Raw genomic sequence first — 20,830 nt, 5'->3', positions numbered from 1 at the left:
ATATTAAATTGGAGGCTGTGACGCACCAACAAAGTAAAAATGATTACCACTGTAGATATTTCTTGCATCGATTAGCAGATACTGTAATTACTTTTCTATTTCCTCTGCTGGTGGTAGCTTTTTTCCATCTTCTTAGGATAAAATTTCACAGGGTCAAATAATTCCCTTTGGAGTAGGATATCTTTGTTCATCTGTAAGTCTTGTTATCCAGAATTTAGCCTTCATCTGTTTATGGTTCTGTTTGGTGCTTAGTAGATGATGAAGTTGAGGATTGTGTGCTCCCAAATGTGGCAGTTGATAAGTTGACATAATTACGATGCTACTAAAATTGAATGTTTTGTTGGGTTTTTTTGTTCCAATTAGAATAAAGCTGCTTAATTTTATTACAGAAAACAGTCTTGGAGATGGTATGTGCTTTAACATGCTACTATTACTTTTATTTTTGTCCAGATCCAGAAGAATTCTTGAATATTTTATTTCATCATATTTTAAGAGTAGAGCCACTGTTAAAAATAAGGTAAAATGCTCTTTTGACTAAGCAATAAAAATGTACATGTTGAACTCTCACAGCCAGATTTATTCTGCCAGTGATGCTAGTGCCAGTGCAGGAGCTGAAAAAAGGGCTTCCACCCTTAAAGCTGGTCTAAATTATGCTCCTTGCTAACACTGCCTTCAGCCTCATTTGGGGATGTGACAGGGTGCTGAGTAAGGAGAGCTTAATCATCCCCCTGCCACTCCAGCCTCAATCAAGGGGGTTGGATTGGGGCTGGTTGAAGAGCCCTGTGCCTGCCTGGCAAAGAGAAACAGCTGCCAGCCTTATTAGTTAGGGGCTATAAAAGCTAGGGGAGGAGAGAGGCAGGCACAGGGAAGGGTTGGGACTGGGACTGGGACTGGGTGGGGCAGAGCGGGCCCGGGCCCGGGGCCTGCTGCTGGCAAAGTTTGGCTGTGAAAAACCTGTACGTAAGTAGTAAGGCGGTGGTGGGAAACAGCTGTAAATAAAGAGCACTGGTGTTTGCATCAACCTGAGGCATTCCTGACTGGTTTGCGAGGGAAGCAGGGGCAGAAACCAGAGGGGCCCAGCTTACGTCTCACGACGGGGGTATCAGCAAAGCATATTGCTGCTTTGGCTTTGCCTACTGCTGCCTCTGGCTTGCTCCTAAAAGCCCTTTGTGTCAAGGTTTTTGGTTCCCTGGGGATGGTGTAAAGGTCTCCTGCCCCTGTTTGTTGTACCTGCCCCTGTCTTATGTGCCTGACCTTTTATGGCCCCTTTATACCAGCATAGCTAACCCACAGGGCCCATAGAGCAATTCTGAATCTAGCCCTTACTGTGTAGCCAGTTACTTTTGGAACAACTTTTTGAAGCAATCTTAAGCAGTAGAATCTGACATAAAATATTATGGCTTTTCAGGAAAAATGTAATAGTTTGCTGTGGAGGAGGCATGAAGATTTTGATTCCTTATTTCTTTCAAAGTTAAACACATGCAGTCCTTATTAAAAATAATTCTTTATAAAATTGTAGGGCCTCATTCTCCCCTATGCAAGTTATTCTTTCTAAGGCAGGATGAGAGAACTAATCTAACTCATGGAGTTTTATATTCATTCTTTGGGAATAGGATGTTGGGGGTTTATTCACCCTCACCCCCACATAGAATTGGCAGAGATTTTGCCCCCTAAATCTGCATGTCTTTGGGCATGCAATGGAGGGCCTATTGCTTCCATGCTGTTGCCTAGCCCTTGCCTTTCTGTGGCCCCTTGACAATACATCTCTTGCAGCAGCCTTGTTGCCAGGAATTTCTCAAGGGCTTCTTTCACTGGGAATCCCTTTCTCCCCATAAGCTCTGCAATAAACTTTCCTGAGTTGCCCTTCAGATTTGAGTTGATATTATTAAACCTATTGTGGTCAGCTCCTAGCCCTCTCCTTTGGAGCTTCTTCAGAGAAGCTTCTGTAAGTTGTGGGAAAAGATAGAGGAAGCATGCTGCGGAGCTGGCACACTCTCTACTTTCTTCCTATTTCTACCCTAGCCCAGATTCATGGGCTTTTGTCTCCCCTCCTCTCTCAAAAAATAAGGAAAAACTGAGTCCATATAGAGAATATTTTCAGAATGTAACATGCAAGATCCTGGCCCACTATACTGCAGTATTTCCGCACTGTTAAACTATGATGATTTGCCTAATCAATCTGTAGAAATTGTGGATGTTCCAGATTTAACAGTTTGGGAATTTTGGATATTCACATTAAAATAGATGTAGTATAGTTTTTATAGTTGAACAAAATTTTAAGAATGCTTTAAGCCCAAGGATACCCAGTGCTGTGCTTTCTTAAAGGAACACTGAAAAGACAAAAATCATGCTTTCAAAGGAGGTTGTCAAGGTTCCTTCCCTACTCTGAACTCTAGGGTACAGATGTGGGGACCTGCATGAAAAACCCCCTAAGCTTATTTTTACCAGCTTAGGTTAAAACTTCCCCAAGGTACAAGCTATTTTACCTTTTGCCCCTGGACTTTATTGCTGCCACCACCAAGCATCTAACAAATATATAACAGGGAAAGAGCACGCTTGGAAACGTCCTCCCTCCCCCCCCCCAAAAAAAATCCTCCCAAACCCTACACCCCCTTTCTTGGGGAAGGCTTGATAAAAATCCTCACCAGTTTGCATAGGTGAACACAGACCCAAACCCTTGGATCTTAAGAACAATGAAAAAGCAATCAGGTTTTTAAAAGAAGAATTTTAATTGAAGAAAAAGTAAAAGAATCACCTCTGTAAAATCAGGATGGTAAATACCTTACAGGATAATCAGATTCAAAACATAAAGAATACCTCTAGGCAAAACCTTAAGTTACAAAAAGACACACAAACAGGAATATACATTCCATTCAGCACAACTTATTTTCTCAGCCATTTAAACAAAACCGAATCTAACGCCTATCTAACTAGATTGCTTATTAGCCCTTTACAGGAGTTCTGACTTGCATTCCTGCTCTGGTCCGGGCAAAGAAAAAACAGAGACAGAACCCTTTGGTCCCTTCCCCCCACCCCCTCGTTTTTCCTCTGGCCAGGAGAGATTTAAAGGTGGTTAGCCTCCCCTTTATGTTTATGACAGAGGTAATCTTTATCAGAGTTCCTAGTGACAGACTTTATTAAAATGCAATACATGCTAATCTGGAGCGCCATATTCCACACACAAGCAGATGGATGGGCTGGAGAATTAAATGAAAGTGAGGAAGAGTGCCTCTGCTGTATGCCTGCCTTTTACCTATCTTTTCTGCAGCACCTCACAGATGCCTTTTGTCCCTGTTTCATAAAGATGGAACACTGAGGCAGTTTGTGAAAGGGGTAGGGCAAGGCAAGATAGCAGCAACTTTGAGTTTTGTGCTCTGAGAATCCTCCTTATATCCAGGAAGAAGTTAATGCTGCTTATTACAGCATTGATCTGTGCTCTAAGGTAGCAGTTATTGCACAGACAAAGAAGTTTAATGACTGTGTCCTCAGGAATCCATGCTGGCTAGGCAGAAAGTCCAGCAGTGTGATGAAGTAGCTCTTCAATAATGTCCTTTCCCTGTGATCTATGGGGTTAGAGACCAATGATGGACTCTCTCATACCCCTTTTCCCTGATGGGAGCGTTAGTCAGTCAATCTGTCCAACGTGAACATTTAATTTACTAAGCTCCTTTTGAAGACTTACTGCAGGAGAGTATGATATGACTTATGATGTAATTTTCAGTCTTTCTGCTATCTTACTACTTGCACCTTCACTCAGCTTTCAGAGTGAAAATTGCCTTGGTGTGTCTCGTTTTCTGATACTCATGCATTTGAAAGTGTTTCTGTTGGTGTTTCCAGCAATGCATTGTCCTGCATTTTTAAAACATTAATCAAAATATTTCTATTCCTTTAAATGTTTTTTTTATAAAACACCCTTTTCCTTAACTCTACCTGTGCTTATCCACTACTTGACCATGTCCCTTTAAGCTTTTATTTGTGGCAACCTGAAAAGTGCATAGCATTATGAAGTTGTTATAAAAAATGAAAATACACTTAAAAGTAAAGGGAATGGTGTGAAATGGTTTTCTTATTCAAGTATTTGTACATGTGGATCCCCCTCATGGTCCACGTGCACTGTATGTGTAGGAGTTCAGAATGTTTTTTCTAGCAGTATCTATTAGGAGTCATTTGTGAGTCTTGCATGCCTCATGCACTACCTCTCCCAAGGGCATAAAAGCCCATGCAACCCCAACCGCCACGCGGTTCCTTCTGTCTCTCTGCCAAGGGGCAGTCAGAACAACCTCCATATTCCTTGCTTAATCTTAATCTTCCTTGCTTAATCTTAAATCTTACTTTGTTCACTGTAGCTTTTTTTAATAGTTATTTGTGTTTCCTTTAGCTTACTGGCTGTATGTAAGTATATGTTAACCATTGTAAAAATATTCCATTTATTTTCAAGATATTTTTTATCTGTATTCTTAGGTCAGCAGGTCAAAAGGTACAAGACTGTTACTTCTATCAAATTTTTATGGAGAAAAATGAGAAAGTTGGAGTCCCGACAATTCAGCAGTTACTAGAATGGTCTTTTATCAACAGCAGCTTGAAGTTTGCAGAGGTTGGTCACAGTTGTTAGTTTGTTTATACAGATGTGACCTTTACACACAGTGGAAAATATTCTGTTTCCTAAAAAAGGAGAAATGTATATTTTGTGATATCTTAATCACTGGGTGAACATTCAATATTTATGAGAAGAGTGGTCTACTAATACTGGTAGGAAAAAGTGCATGACATGATGCTAGACATTACCTTTTATAAAATCTCATTGAGATGGTTTAGTGTGTCTCTGTCTTTTGACCAAACTGATTGGAAATAAGGTTAATGTTTTGGTATATTTAAAAACAAAGTTTTTGACATTTAAATAGGTTAATTTTCTTTTGTTAATCATTTAATTTTACAGAGGAGTAAGACTTTTGATCCCTTCCTATGTTAAAATTGTGCAGATACTGTCTGTTCAGGGGAGGGGAATTAGTATATGTTTTAATATACCATTTAAACATGGCTGGTACCTACTGCACATGAAGAATTAGGTTGGAGTCCTTTCTTCTTAATTTTAGGATTTTTATGAGATTACAGTGATATAGTTGTAAACATTAAATTATTTTTTCATTGTTGTTTTGGTTAATATATAGACATGTAGCTTTAAAAACATTATGATTTAGCAACTATAAACCAATATAATACTAGATGAAAATTTTATAAAATGTATATTTGGAAGATCTAAATTGCATTCTATTTTGGGATTTTTGGTAGGCACCCTCATGTCTGATTATTCAGATGCCTCGATTTGGAAAAGACTTCAAAATGTTCAACAAAATATTTCCATCTCTGGAATTAAATATAACAGACTTACTTGAAGACAGTAAGTATAAATTACTAGGTATTGTAAAAGTAAGTAGCCTGGTAGATTATATTAAAAATGTAGAAGTCTGTGAAATAGACTGAGCTTGGAATGAACTTTTGTTCATAACCAATAACTTTTTTTCCTTTTGATCAGTGTGACCACACCCCACCTTTAAGTGGGGTAACTGTTGTCTGGCTTGCTGAGGGAAAGGGAACAGTGATTTATGGGTAGGGTGCGGGAGGAGAGGTCAGAAGCCGCTGCAAAAGGAGGTGTGGATCAGTGTTGTGGTGATGACTCCGCCCCGGGACCAGAAAGGTGGAGAGGGGTGAAAGAGAGTAAGCCCTTTTTCCGCAGAGGAGGCGAGACCGCACCCACACTCTCTGCCCTTGAGGTGGCAAAATATCAGGTTTGGTCAGGACCTGCTGTGGGTGACACGCTAGCCACTCCTTTAGGGGATTTTGGGATGAGGGATTTTTCCCTCACCACCAAATTGGCTGGGCTGGGGGGGAAGGGGTTCGCTTTCCCCACAGCAGTTTCAAGGAGGGCTTTGTTATGGTGTGGACTGAAAGGAGTTAAGCTATATGTTGCAACTTATGTAAGTGTGGCTCAGATGTCCAGTGCAGGTAGTCCATAGGGAAGGTGTACAGTGACTGGATAAATGGCCTGGTAAAGGATTTAAAAAGGAAGTATTACTTAATGGAACAGGACAGAGGGATGGGTTTGGGGCTTCTATGAATGGCTCAGCTGGGAGCCAACCCGTCCTTTCTTATAGCCCACCTTACGAAGGGGGGTTGGATGGTAAGGACCCCGCGGTGGGTTGGCTGGGGGACCTGGCTAGGAAAAGAACAGGAGGGCTAGCGGAAACCCCCGGGGTAGTTATTGAATGAACATAGTTACCTGCAGTGTATGCTTTTATTTGCTGGGTACTCCCAGACATCTGATGAGAAAGTTGCAGCCTGATTAAAACCATATCCAGTTTTTCCTGTCCTCCTTTTGGTATGGCTGGACAATCCCTGTGGGTGCTCCACTTGGGGTGTGTCTGCCTTTTTGAGTGGAGATTTTTGGTAGCAGTGCCCATTTGACACACACGTGCCCTATGAATTATCGTGCCCTGCACTGGAGTTATAGAGAGCCAAGTGGGTGAAAATGTCCTCAGTTTCTTCTCCACCATCTTTGGCCAGAGATGGAGTCTACTGTGTGCCTATTTGCTATAGTATTCTTTAGTTAGCATATAGTTAGTTACCTTATAATGTGCGGTTTCAGAGTAGCAGCTGTGTTAGTCTGTATCCACAAAAAGAAAAGGAGGACTTGTGGCACCTTAGAGACTAACAAATTTATTTGAGCATAAGCTTTCGTGAGCTACAGCTCACTTCATCGGATGCATTCAGTGGAAAATACAGTGGGGAGATTTATATACACAGAGAACATGAAACAATGGGTGTTACCATACACACTGTAACAAGAGTGATCACTTAAGGTGAGCTATTACCAGCAGGAGAGCGTGGGGGGGGGGAACCTTTTGTAGTGATAATCAAGGTGGGCCATTTCCAGCCGTTGACAAGAATTTCTGAGGAACAGTGGAGGTGGGGGGGGAGGAGAATAAACATGAGGAAATAGTTTTACTTTGTGTAATGACCCATCCACTCCCAGTCTTGATTCAAGCCTAAGTTAATTGTATCCAGTTTGCAAATTAATTCCAATTCAGCAGTCTCTCGTTGGAGTCTGTTTTTGAAGTATTTTTATTGAAGAATTGCTACTTTTAGGTCTGTAATCAAGTGACCAAAGAGATTGAAGTGGTCTCTGACTGGTTTTTGAATGTCATAATTTTTGACATCTGATTTGTGTCCATTTATTCTTTTACGTAGAGACTGTCCAGTTTGGCCAATGTACATGACAGAGGGGCATTGCTGGCACATGATGGCATATATCACATTGGTGGATGTGCAGGTGAACGAGCCTCTGATAGTGTGGCTGATGTTATTAGGCCCTATGATGGTGTCCCCTGAATAGATATGTGGACACAGTTTGCAGCGGGCTTTGTTGCAAGGATAGGTTCCTGGGTTAGTGGTTCTGTTGTGTGGTGTGTGTGGTTGCTAGTGAGTATTTGCTTCAGGTTGGGGGGCTGTCTCCCAAGATCTGTGAGAGTGATGGGTTGTCCTTCAGGATAGGTTGTAGATCCTTGATGATGCATTGGAGAGGTTTTAGTTGGGGGCTGAAGGTGATCTGTTGTTTTCTTTGTTGGGCCTGTCCCATAGTAGGTAACTTCTGGGTACTCTTCTGGCTCGTATAATGTGCATAGTTGTTGGAACAGTTCCCAGTTTTCTCTTCGTAAAAATGTTTTAAAAATGTATTACTGTATGTAGTCAGATGGCAGTTAAGAGTGCCAGACTCTCCAGGATTCAAAAGGTGCCTCCTCTGTGAGACAATATCCCTTCTGTGGTTGACATTCCCAGAACCTCTGCTGTTTGGGAGATACAGATCCTTCAAGGGCAGATTCTGAAAAAATAGGGAAATCCAGTTCAAACTTCTGATGATGGATAAAGCTTTATGCCCAGCTTCAGATCAAGGGGCTGAGGAATCCCCTGTACATAGATCTTCCAGTACTGCTAGTGCCCTGTCCACATCAAGATATTGGTCACAGGAGACCAGTAGAGAGGTCGACTGTACCTTGGTACCAAGTACAACTAGGGTACCAACGTCCTCTATAGAGATAGCCTCAACATCTGCCTGTAAGCAAAAGGAAGTGGGAGTAAATCTCCAAGAAAATCTCAGGCTATGTCTACACTATCGTGGTAAGTCGATCTACGCTATGCAACTCCAGCTACAGTATTCACGTAGCTGGAGTTGACATACCTTAGGTCAAATTACCACGGGATCTACACTGCGGCGGAGCGATGGGAGAATCTCCCATCGACTTACCTTACTCTTCTCGTCAGGGGTAGAGTACAGGGATCGACTGGAGAGCAAACTGCGGTTGATTTGGTTGGTCTTTAGTAGACCCGCTAAATTGACCACTGGTGGATCGATCTCAGAGCGTCGATCCCTGCCGTAGTGTAGACCTGCCCTTAGTCACTGACACAGAAGTTGACAGAGACCTCAAGTCCCAAGGGGAGCTCCATGCAGGCTGAGTGATGCTGGTACTGAAAAGGTGAAGAGGAGTCAGCCTTCTAAGGCAGACTCAATACTGGGTTCGGGTACTCATGCCCAGAATGGCAGAGACACTGGTAAAAGTTCTAAGCCTGTCCCTGGCTACTGGTAGCATGAAAGTCAACAGTACCAAATACTGTTGTCTACCTATGATACTAATGGAATTGAAGTCAGCTCACTCCTATGCCAAATGTCTGGTACCAGCTGCATTGGTACTGAAGCCATCTTCTACAAGTTCTTGCTTGATCCCTTCTTTAATAACATTGATATTGCAAGAATTTAGGTACCCTAAGGACTTGCTAATATCTATGGAGCCAGAGTTGTCTCTGTTAACAGGTTGGTGGTTGGAGGGGTGTCAGCATCAAGACTTGGTCACTGACCCCTCTGTTTACAGTTTCATACTCCCCTTCCTATACGTGAACAAGCTGAACAACGATCTCTCTCTTCCCCTCCCCCCTCTTCACCATTGAAGTGTATGAAAGAGGATTCTTCAGATTCTCAAATATCCATGCAGGGTTCCCCTGTCTATCGTGGGACATATTGCTCTCCCTCCTACACTGATATAATACAGAAGGATAGACCTCAAGTGACACCCACGTGACTGGAACACAGATGTATGCCTCCACCTATGCCATTTGGCCCCTCCTCAGTCGCCTTTCTGGGACTTGTGTGCATTCTATTGTCAAAATTTACAATGAATTGTCACACCACAGGAAGGGGCGGAAAAGGGCCCATTTTCCAAAACCACCTATATCAGGAAGAGACCTTTAAGGAGCAGGAAGCTAGGGTGAATAAGGCGCTGACTCCTCTCACTAAAATTTCTGCCTCATCACCGGATGCAGCCGTGATGTTTCCACCACCTTCTATGGCATATGACTTCAGACAGTTCCAAGAATCACTGAGATGAATCACAGAGACGCTTCAGATTCACTTAGAGGTGCAGGAGCTCCATCATAAACTCCTAGATATTTTGAGTACTCTGACATCTATAAGGATCACCATTCTGGTCAATTAAACTGTTATGGAGCCAACTAAGACTGTTGGCAAATCCTAGCTTCCACGCCTGTAAAAGGCCAGATAAAAAATATTAGGTTCCTGCAAAGAAATCAGCATTTCTGTTTTCTCACTCAGCTCCTAATTCCCTACTAGTGGAGGCTGTTAATGAACAGGGCAGACAGCATAGCTCAGAGTCCACCCTGTACAATAAGAACTACAAGAAACCAGAGCTTTTGTCACAAATTTTTATTCTTCAGCGAAATTTCAGAATAGCAAACCATCAGGCACTCCCGGCCAAATACAACTATTTGAATTATAACAGATTTAATTAGTTTATTGAGCGCTTGCCAGAGGAACATCATGAACAGTTTAAGGCCATTGTACAAGAGGGTCAACTGCTGGCAAAAACATCACTCCAGGCCTCCTTTTGATAGTGCTGATACATTAGCATGGTTTATATCCACTGCAGTGGTTATGGAACAGCATCTTGGCTACAGCTGTTGGGCTTCCCAAGAGAGAGGTCTAGATGACCATTGAAGACTTTCCCTTTGATCATTGCACACTCTTTGCAGACTTGGCAGATGCATTTTTCTATAGTTCAAGGATTGCAGAATGGCTCTTGAGTCCTTGAGAAATTTATGCTCATGTTAATAAGAGGAGATTTAGTATCGTGCAGGGGTGGGCAAAATATGGGCTGCCTCCAGCCCATCAGACCTTTTAATCCGGCCCTCAAAGTCCCTCTGTTGAGCGGGGCTCCCAGAAGCAGCAGCATGATCCTATTCGTAGGGGCAGCCAAAGGGCTCTGCATGCTGTCCCCGCCCCAAGTGCCGGCTCTGCAGCTCCCATTGGCCAGGAACCACAGGGAGCAGCACCTGCAGACGGGGCAGCACACATTGCTGCCGGCCTTCTGCTGCACCTGCACGTATGGAGCTGGAAGGGGCGCATACCGCTGCTTCCAGGAGCTGCTTGAGGTTAGTGCTACCTGGAGCCTGCACCCCTGACCTCCTTCCATACCCCAACCCCCTTCCCCAACCCTGAGTCCCCCTCCCATCCTCCAAACCTCTTGGTCCCAGCCTGGAGTCACCCTCCTGCACCCCAAACCCCTCATCTCTGGCCCCACCCCCAGCCAGAGCTCTCACCCCCTCCTGCACCCCAACCCCCAATTTCATGAACGTTCATAGCCCGCCATACAATTTACATACCCAGATGTGGCCCTCAGTGGGACTTTCCAGTGGAGAAGGAACTGAGGGCAGTTTGCCTGCACAGCTCCATATAGCCTTGGTGTGGGGCACAAGCATGTGTGGGTCACGAGCATGGGAAAAGGGGCACTACTACCAAAAATGTCAGCTCAAGGGTGCAGGATGCGGGCGTACCTGAAGTGGACCACTGACGGGGGACACATCTCAAAGAACTCCAGTTATTGCACAAGGTGAGTAATTGCTCCTCCTCTTCACAATAATTCAAAGCACCATCTTGAAGACGTTGTAGAATGTAGATTTGTGTCTGGATATACTCCTTTCCTCTCTCTTTTTATACTTCGGGGATAGAATTAAATCTTAATTCAAGTCGTTGTCAGGTCTTGTGTGAATAGTGTTTCTTTAGAATTCTTTTGTTTTTCTAGTTCTAAGGAATAATTAGATGTTAGCAGCTGTAAGAGGTGTTACAGCACAAGTATGATATGTATCAGAATTGTGGGTGAATAGTGGTCATCTAGAGGCAAGCAGTAGCTCTGAGATCAGCTAAGTTGAAGACTTTGAACAGCCAGTGACAGTCAAGTTTCACCTGCCGGTGCTCCAGCTCCACCAGATTAGTGCCTAAAACTCCTAAAGTTCATTTCACGCTTAGCGCAGTCTATGCTATCGCTTAAGTCTATTTAACTTACATCGCTCAGAAAAAGACACACACCCCTAAGCAACGCAAGGTAACAGTGATCCAAGTGCTGTCCACACCGTTGCTTTGTCGGCAACAGGCACACTTCCGCCTCTCGTGAAGGTGGAGTAATTCTACCAGTCAGAGCTCTCTCCCATCAGCATGGAGTGTCTTCACAAGATGCGCTACAGCAGCATCCGTGCAACTGCACTGATGTAGTGCTTCTAGCGTAGACTAGCCCTCAGTCTTCTCTTTCTGTAGCTTGCCGTGTCAGTGTCGGTTCACCAAACTGGGCCAAAAATCAGTTCAATTTTACCTTTTTTTTTTTTTTTTTTTTTTTTTTAATTGAAAAGAGGAAAGGGAAAAAACTGGGAATTTTAGTATTTTTAGCTATAATTTGTGACGTAGTGTTTATATTGGAAAAGCTGGGATGACCTTAATTTCTGGGACTGCTAGTCAACTTTTGAACAAAAACACATATAATACCTACTTATCTGTGTTTCAGTACTGTGCCTGTAGGTAAATCTCTAGTTTAAAATTGGTTGAAATTACTTCAAATATCTAACAATAGCAACTTTTTATTAAGTCCTAATCTTCTGGAATGTGGCTTTTAGATGACCCACCATGGATTTTCAATTAGTTGAGTCAAGGGTTTGTTTGTGGTTCTTTACTTAAGTTCTGCTTAAATGCTAAGCTATTTTAACTAGTGTAACACTCACTAGATTAAGAAAATATAGAATAACTTGTGAAGTAGGCTTAAAAAAAAAAAAGCACGTGTGCGGTTACATCCAGTAAACTCGTACGGAAACACTTTCTACATCAGTATTTGAGCTTAAGACTAATAAGTGTGTGTGTGTGTGTGTGTGTGTGTCGCTCTTTCCCCCCAGCCCCTCTGCTGTAGACTAGTAGAAGAGCAAAAGTAAGCCCACAGAAAATAACGATGGAATTTTTTTATTTTTGTCTTTCTTTAATTACCAACAGTGATGTTAAATGGCTTAATGTAGGTTATATTTTTAGGTCAAAACAGATCTTTTGTACAAAAATCTGAGACAAAGCATTTTTTTTTTAAACCACAATGTAGCTCCTAGGCAGTGCCGTATATGTGGAGGACTTGCAATGTATGAATGCAGAGAATGTTATGAAGATACTGACATTTCTGCTGGAAAAATCAAGCAGTTTTGTAAAACCTGCAACACACAAGTAAGTGTACTTTTTTTTTTTTTTTTTTAAATTCTGTGGTCCTTTTAAACTAATGTGTACTCGCAGCTTGGTGTAGTATAGTAGTATCAGAAGGCACAGACTGACACGTGGAAGCAGGGATATTAGCAATTGGGCACAACATGAAGGGTGCAGTCCTCGTTAACAAGATCAGTCTCTTGATTTTAATTCATTAACACACCCTTGATTACATCAATTGAGCATTTACTGTAGCCTTTGGTAACTACACAGTCCAACCTTGTGAACCTGTGAGGAGAATGCAGTAATTCCAGGTTACAGGAGCTTGGTATCCTTTAACTTTGGTCAACAGGAGTGCACCTAATAGTAAAAGCATTTTACTCATTTCCTGTGTTGCTTGTTCAAATTCAGTTCCGGGTAGTAGTGATAGAGTACTGTCTGGTTACTGTTTTGGCATGTCTGGTTACTGTTACTGTTTGGCTGTCTGGTTTGGCATACTGTTTGACGTGTTAAATTATCTGGTCTTGATATCGTTTCCAGTGGACAGATAGATGTCTGTTTCCACTAAAGGTGTCAATAGTGATGATTATTTTTGTAAGTCTGCGGGAGGAGCGGCGCAAAGACTTTGAATAGGTTTGGAGACTGAACTCCTCTCATCTCTAGAGTGGACTTCTCCATGGCGGGTTGGAGCTACGTTTGGTGAGACAGCATAGGGGAACTTGCACTGCTGTTGTCCATGTAGACCTGTTCTTTGGTTAAGACAGACTTCATTCTCTAGTGCTGTCAGTCTGCCCTTTCATAAATACTAAAATCCACACAGCCTTTTAAAAAGAGTGGCCCCCCCCCCAATACAGTTGCCAACTTTCACGTGGTAAATAAGCACTCCACTCCAACACTCACAATAAGCCAAAAATCAAGCTAATCCCATTTCAAAACAAACCAATCTCTAAGAACCCCAACACTGTGACCAGAACCCCCCCCCCTGCAGGCAGTCTGGACTGTGGTGGGTCCTCTGTGCACCCCTGACTTTGATCAGCCCTGGCTTGCCCGGAGCTGATCCAAAAAAAAAAAAAAAAAGCTACAAGGCAAAAACTAGCTAACAAGTAACTCTCAAGCCAATTAAGCCAAAAACAAGACCAATTTCTACATTGTCTTCATGAGTCTGGCCCTCAAGTGGGTTTGGTTGGGAGTTTTTTGGGTGGGTTGGTTTTGTTTGTTTTTGTTGTGTTTTTTCTCTTTCTGAAATATTGACCTAATTCTAGGTTCACCTACATCCCAAGAGACAGAGTCATAAATTCAATCCAGTGTCACTTCCTAAAGATCTACCAGACTGGGATTGGAGACATGGATGTATCCCTTGCCAGAAGATGGAGTTATTTGCTGTTCTCTGCATAGAAACAAGCCATTATGTAGCTTTTGTTAAATATGGGAGGGATGACTCCGCCTGGCTCTTCTTTGACAGCATGGCAGATCGGGATGGTATATCTTTGCTTATTTTTTTCTGTTAGACTGTCACATTAAACAATGTTAGCTCTTAAATACTGTGACTTTAAAAGTTTTCCAGTACCAGAACACATACCTTTTTATATGTCATGAGGCTTGAAAAGTAATTTTTGTTTTAAATGCCAAGACACAGAAATCTGTTTTTGTTTAGTTCAAGTCCACTGGAATGTAGCTATTTAACTCTACAGTGTGTAACTGTCATTCTCACTTCTCCAAAATCTCAGGCTTAAACAATTCAAACAGTAGCTGTCTTTGGCATAATAGAAATAAAATCTCTCTCTATTGCAAAATCAGTGTCCTCTGATTTGGTAGCAGTGGGAGACCATTATCCTATGATAACATTTTCTTTAACTGACATTCTCTGAATTAACACTGGTGAATTGAGGAGGACAGTACATTCAGTACTTGTGGCTAGTGCCTTAAAAAAGCAGATAGTAATAGATACAACAGGAGTTCGACTAAGAACCATTGTATATTTTTGTGGTTCGCACATTATAAGTAGCTCCAGTGATGATAGGCAAGCCACAGTAGACTCCAGCTCTCTCTCTCCTACAGCGGTATTGCTAACAGGAATAAAAAGTTGCAAAAGTAAAAGTCCAGTAAAATACACAAATCTGACTGGATGCACACAGCAGATCTGATGATTAAGTTGTAATTTTTCTGACTATTACTGCACTTTCCTATTGAATGCCTCAGCACACCTGATAGCACCCCATTAGTTAGGCAAGTAGTTAAGATTGTGGTGATGATGGTTTTGTGTGGTACAGCAATGCTATTTGACGGACACATTGTCAAGTCCTCATACTAGCTATGGGAATTAATTCACTAATCTTGTTTCATTTAAACAGATAAGACCAAAATAATTTATATTTGTTCACAAAGTTCCCATAAGCTTACAAATGGTTCCCATGGGGTTAGAAAAGCCTACTGTGGCAGTTGCAATCATTGGAAGTGTTAATACTTAATACAGAAGTTCACCATGTAGTAGCCCACAGTGACAGCTTTGGATTTGAGACATCTCCAAGATGTGTTTCAAAGATGTACGCATTAAAGAGGAAGTATGGATGTTTAAGATGCTAGCCTAATCTTGTTTCTCTTCTTGCTTCCCCCACAAAAGGAGGCCAGAATGGTTTTAACATTCCACAAGTTACACCATGCCCAGAAGTTGGAGAGTACCTAAAAATGTCTCTAGAAGAACTACATTCACTGGACTCCAGAAAAATTCAAGGATGTGCACGAAGACTGCTTTGTGATGCTTACATGTGCATGTATCAAAGCCCAACCATGAGCTTGTACAAATGAACATTATACTCTGGAAAGGAGAAAAAACTGTACGCAGATTTCTACTGTTGGATTCACTATACACCGTAGTCAGTTTTGATGCAACCGTTGCCGGCAATGGATGCTATTATAGGGGGAAAGCTGACTGCTAGAACAAAAAGATGAATGTTTTAAAAACTACACGTAGAGTTCTGTTGAAATATTTAATAAGCATTTTGCACTCTAGGATGTGTGCGCGTGTGTTTGTTTTATAAACAAAGTCTAAATGAAGTTTCTAAAAACTAAAGCTTTAAGTTAAGTGCATTGATAATATGTTGGGTTTTGAAATGAGAAGCTGAAATGTAACAGGAAAATCCTCCTTAGTCCATTGAAAATGTAAACACACGCTGTGTACTTGCTCAGTGTGTTTCTGTGGACCAAGGATGACTTTTTATTTTTTTGGTCTGTAGCAAACAGTTGCCGTCAGGAAGGAATAATTTTGGTTTTAATAAGATCATTACAATTTACTTCTGTGGTCTTGTTAACCCTTAGCTGTCTGATATCATGCATGTCTACTTCTATAGAATTCTAGGTCTTTACAACACCCATGATCTCAAAACTGCTCTATTCCTGAGGGTTTTATTCCTGTTTTATTTGGGCGAGTCAAACAAACTTTCCTTTCGTATGTGATACTTTTTTCTTCAGGGACTGGGGCAATATTGTCCAAGCGTAACCGTAGATACATGAACTAACAAATGGAAATGTCTTTCATATTTTTTTTTTTTGCAAAACATAAAATTAAATATATACAAATGTTTGGATGGCAAGCTAAACAATGTGGCTTATTGCCTCAGGGAGTGTTAATAAAGTAGAATCTGTAGTCCTTAGTAAAATGAATTTGACACTTTGTTCTACAACGTACTGAGCTGCTATGTGTAATAGGTCTAAATTTTTCATTGTTTGGGATCATCAATGTTAAAAATATGAACATCAGGAAAGATAAAATTACAAATTTAAAAAATAGCATTTTAAACATTCTACTTGGTACTTGAGGCGTACGAACAAAATGAATTACACTAGTTTAAAAAAATCACTGTATAAAGTATTATTGATATTTTGTGACTTGGAAGTTGATTCTTATTTGCGATGGAATTCTATTATATTAATTGCCTTTCAGCTACTTCTGTCTAAACTATTTTAAAAAATGTTTGGAAATGTCATCTGTATGCAGAAAAATTTGGATGTTGTAGAAATAATTATAGGTCATAAACTGCATTATTGTGGGTTGTAGCACATATTTTCAGATTTGTAAGAGCTGTTTTACATGTTTTACAAGAGCCTCTCTGGGATCTACTCTGTAGAAAGAATGAAGAACAGATAAATACACTATCATTTAAAACAAAACAAATAAACCAAATACCAAAAGATTTTGCCTTCAGAATATTGTAAAAACTTGGTTAGTTTTGCACTTTTGTGCCAGAAAATGTAGAATATTTCTCTCTGGCTGTTTGCTGATTATTAGATACATGCTAGGGCAAGACTTGAGAATTGCATTGGAGTAGCTGGCGGACTAAAAGCTGCCAGCTGAAGGTTGGTACCAAAGTTAGGGGTTGGGTAAGGAAATGGTTGGAGTTAGTGAGATGCAGGGAAAAATTGGTATTAAGTCCAGATCATAGCTAATGGGAACATAGGGAGAGAACTTAATCTCTTCATTCTCTGGAGCTGCCTGATTGTTGAGGAGGGGAAGAGACTGACACTCAAAGAGCCTCCTGGCTTCTGTGAGATGTGAGGAGGAAACAGGTCTGTGTTTCATAGTCTTTGCTTCCTCAGGTAGGTGGTGGGTTCTTTGTGCAACTCCAGGGCCTGCCTCCTGGTCCAGAACACTGGGTGGCAGTGAAACTGAGTAACAACTATGAAACTGTTCATTTGTGGGGGCCGCACAACTACTGGAGAAAGCGTGCACACAAGTTGTCTTTCTACAGACTAAAAGTCAACACATTCAGTTCCATTACTAGGTTATCTTAAGCACAAAGGCTAGTGACAATTTACTTTAAACAAAAAATTAAATTTAACAAATTGTTTAGGCCCTCAGGCTAGCAATGGCTTTTGGCTCAGCAGTGATAAGTGGATTTTTCAAGCCATGTGCTCGACTCTTATGCATTTCTTTCATTTGTTCTGTTAATAAGTCTTATATTTAGCCAGCTCCAGGGAAAACATGAGCAGCATACTGCCTCCTAACACCTGAGAATCTCACTTATTTGAAGTGCATATAGGGGAAAGGCAGGAACATTTGAAGAACAAAAAGGGAAGAAGCTTCTGCTTAGAAATAGCCAAGTCCACTAACTGTAAAGGTGTTGTGCGGGGTTTTTTTTGTTTGTTTTTTTTTTTAAATATTGTCCTTGATTTCTGTGGTCCTCATCAGCCTCGTATCTGAGTGCATCTCACAAATTTTAAGATTATGGTGATGCACACATTTGTTTTTCCTTTCCAACAAGAAACAGCCTTAGGGATTTTAGGTGGCTTTATCAATTTCTATGAAAAGAAGGTTTGGGTGAAGAGGTGGATGATGATCCTGCTTTGAGGTTACTTTACTTCTGTAAGGAAGAGGCAGTTGGGTGTGTGGTACATATCCAGCCAGAGTTAGTTTCTTTAGTTTCCACACACAATTTTGGTGAGAAGAATGAAACCTTCAGCATCTCCTTTTCACTGGACACCTCTCACTCTTCCGGTCCCAATATCTATTTGTGGGTTTGTTTTTTTTAAATATACCGATAGAATACCATGTGCTGCCATGAAAAATTATAGGAAAAACTTCTGTTCCTACCATGTCCACAGGCAAGACACTGAAAAGGCTATCTCTAGCTCTTCAAATGACCATCAGTGGCGGGAAGAGCTGGGGGAAAATTTTTAATGGAAAAATGCAGATTGGCGTTGACCAAAATATTTTGTGAATGTGTGGAATTGTCAGAAAAAAATCGGTTTCAAGATTTTTCAAAACAAAACTTCTTGATTTTTTTTCTATTCAAATTGACTTTTTAAGAAAAGTACTTTTTTTTCAAAACAAAATTTAACTCAAAGGAAATATTTTTGTTGGGGGGGGAGCAAACTGAAAAAAACAGTGGCAGGCTTGTGCAGTCATTTTAGCTGAAAGTATTCAAATAAACAGAGAGAGCTTAGAAAAATCAATCAGAGCTGAGTAGTTCCACTGACCCTAATGTTTCAGAGAGAATAGAAATGACTACTGACCAATGTGAATGAGGGCCAATATAAATGGCCTCTTGGCTTCTCCCTCTCAAATCATTGGACTTCTTTCCAAAGAGAGTGATTTCTTACATAAATACTTTTTTCACTGTGTTATACTTGGAAAATTTGTATAAAGAATTGAGGGAATGTCTGTATGTTGCTTTATACATTTTTGGTGATTGTCTAATATCGTTTTAATAATCGGGTTGTGCAGTATGCATTTGTTTAATTATGAACCACTCACCACTTTGGGGATCGTATGTTAATACAGTGGTTTGCTATATAGCTTGTAGTCTAGTCTTGAGGAGTTAAAATAGGTGGGAGAGATGCTTGTAGTAGTTTGGAAACACTTTTGAGGAAAAAGAACTATTTTTCTAATCTCAATCTTCGTATTACTCTATGGCATAGTTTTGCATCAGATTAGAGAAACAGATACATACTCTGACACAGTATAGTATGTTTTAAAGAGTATGGAAGTTGACCATTCTGGTTCTCTTTACTGAAAGCATTATGCAAATATATAAAACTGACTTAAATAAGAGGAGAAGTTTAAACTATGAAGAATAACTTGTAAATAATGTACAAATTTACCAGAGTGATGTAAATCCAAGGCAGTTACCTAATCTTATTTATGAGGCAACAAAAAAATGAAAAGGAATTTGAGATTCTGTAGGGAAGAAAAGATGCTTTCTTTACACTCCATTATTTCCTGGAAAGGGAGCTCACAGAAAGTCAGCATTTTTTAAGCAGTTACCACTGTTTTATACAATGCCAACATGCATTTGGGGGAGACTTTTTTTTTTTTCCAGGTCACCAAAAGCAATTAGTTGCCCAACTCCCTGACGTTCAGTGGGAATTGGACATTTAGCATCCTTTTTATTATTTTGAAAATCTCCCTTTTCAGTTCTTACACTATCGTAATGAAGTGCCTATCTTCTCCTGAAGTAATGATGTTCAGAGGATAGGATTTTATTATTTAAACTAAGATTTCCCTTCTGCAAGTGTGCCTGAGGAAAACTTTAAACCACTAAAATTGATGTGAAAAGAACATGGTTCACCATCATGAATTTTAACTTATAAATACCTTTTAAATTGGATAGATGGCTCCAGGAACAGCACATAACACACCTATGTATTAAGTTTTTGTTCTATGAACAAACTTGGAGTCAATGGAAACATGAGCAAGTCACACCAATGGTCATATACTTAGGCTGGGGTTATGAGGTCAGAGAAAGGTCACTAAAGCAATTCCTTGCAGATACATCAATGCACAAGCAGCATAGATTCGTGCATTACACACAGCTGCTTCTGGTTTTTCGGTTTGGAGGTGATGGAAGAAAAACATATGAAGACCTATGTTCAGTTGAGGTCTTTTCAGTGACTGTCTTGTCGTTTTCTGTGCAATGAATTTCTGTGCAATGAATTTCTAATGTATTTGATGTTTTTTCTGATATTCTGCTCTTAAAAATGTAATTGTGTTTTTATTATATGGGGTGAGAATTTTCCTTTTAAGGAACTGTAGCTGTAACAATTATTACTCATGGTCATAAGCAGTCAGTTACTTCAGTTCAATACATTTTTAAAAAACAAATTTTTTATTGTGCACTTCACACTCCTTTGGAATAGATGAGCTTGTCACCTCAGTCCTTGATAGTCTGCTTTGTAGTATTAAACCACAAAATGTTTTCTGTTTGACTCCTACAGTTCAAAGATTGAGTTGGCATGAAGGTTAAATTAAGCTTTACCTTTATTAAGGCTGCCTGTTTTAAGGTCTGAGTTAATTGTTCTGCCATTGTAATGAAGCATGTTTTGCATTTGTCTGCTCTATTTTTGGTATTTTGTTAAATAAACATACCAAGTTTTTGTGCATACATAGTTCTTTAAATTTAAAAAGACCCTTTCCAAGGGTGGTTAGAGAGGAAAAAATGAGGTTGCCCTCATTTAGCCTTTATAGTTTTCGGTAACTTCAGAGAAGAATGAATTGCTACTGGAAAGGCCTATACTATTTCTGTATTGATATGTTATTAAACTTAACATTCTTCTGGCTCTCATTTCTTCAGGGGCTTAGAGGTCATCTGCATGTATTGGAAATAGAAATATTGACTTCATCCTGTGAACTAGTTTGGTTTTTTTATGAACTTTCTGCAATCTTTCTGTACAGGATACAGAGGAATTGCTATATCTGATCACATCAGGGGTCCCATCTAGGACTACGTTCTGTCTTGGGCAGTGCCTAGTACCTGATGTGACAATAGA

At 40.5% G+C, this 20,830-nt stretch overlaps 1 protein-coding gene across 2 annotated transcripts in view; it reads left to right on the top strand.

The window, feature by feature from the left end:
* The window catches only part of CYLD (CYLD lysine 63 deubiquitinase), a 46,731-nt gene extending 26,338 nt beyond the window's left edge, over nucleotides 1–20,393 (top strand). For both annotated transcript variants that reach the window (XM_084644765.1, XM_084644764.1), the window contains exons 12-17: nucleotides 451–517; nucleotides 4,462–4,594; nucleotides 5,290–5,398; nucleotides 12,474–12,592; nucleotides 13,831–14,047; nucleotides 15,189–20,393. In XM_084644765.1, coding sequence (XP_084500891.1) covers nucleotides 451–517; nucleotides 4,462–4,594; nucleotides 5,290–5,398; nucleotides 12,474–12,592; nucleotides 13,831–14,047; nucleotides 15,189–15,373 — 830 coding nt within the window. In that variant the 3' untranslated portion in view covers nucleotides 15,374–20,393. The remainder of the gene's footprint in view (nucleotides 1–450; nucleotides 518–4,461; nucleotides 4,595–5,289; nucleotides 5,399–12,473; nucleotides 12,593–13,830; nucleotides 14,048–15,188) is intronic.
* The last annotated feature ends 437 nt before the right edge of the window (nucleotides 20,394–20,830 follow it).

This window comes from Lepidochelys olivacea (genome assembly GCF_965140295.1).
Source record: "Lepidochelys olivacea isolate rLepOli2 genome assembly, chromosome: 12".
Classification (NCBI taxonomy): domain Eukaryota; kingdom Metazoa; phylum Chordata; order Testudines; family Cheloniidae; genus Lepidochelys; species Lepidochelys olivacea.
Note: the sequence above shows the minus strand (reverse complement) of the source record. Positions and strands in the feature narration are given on the sequence as shown.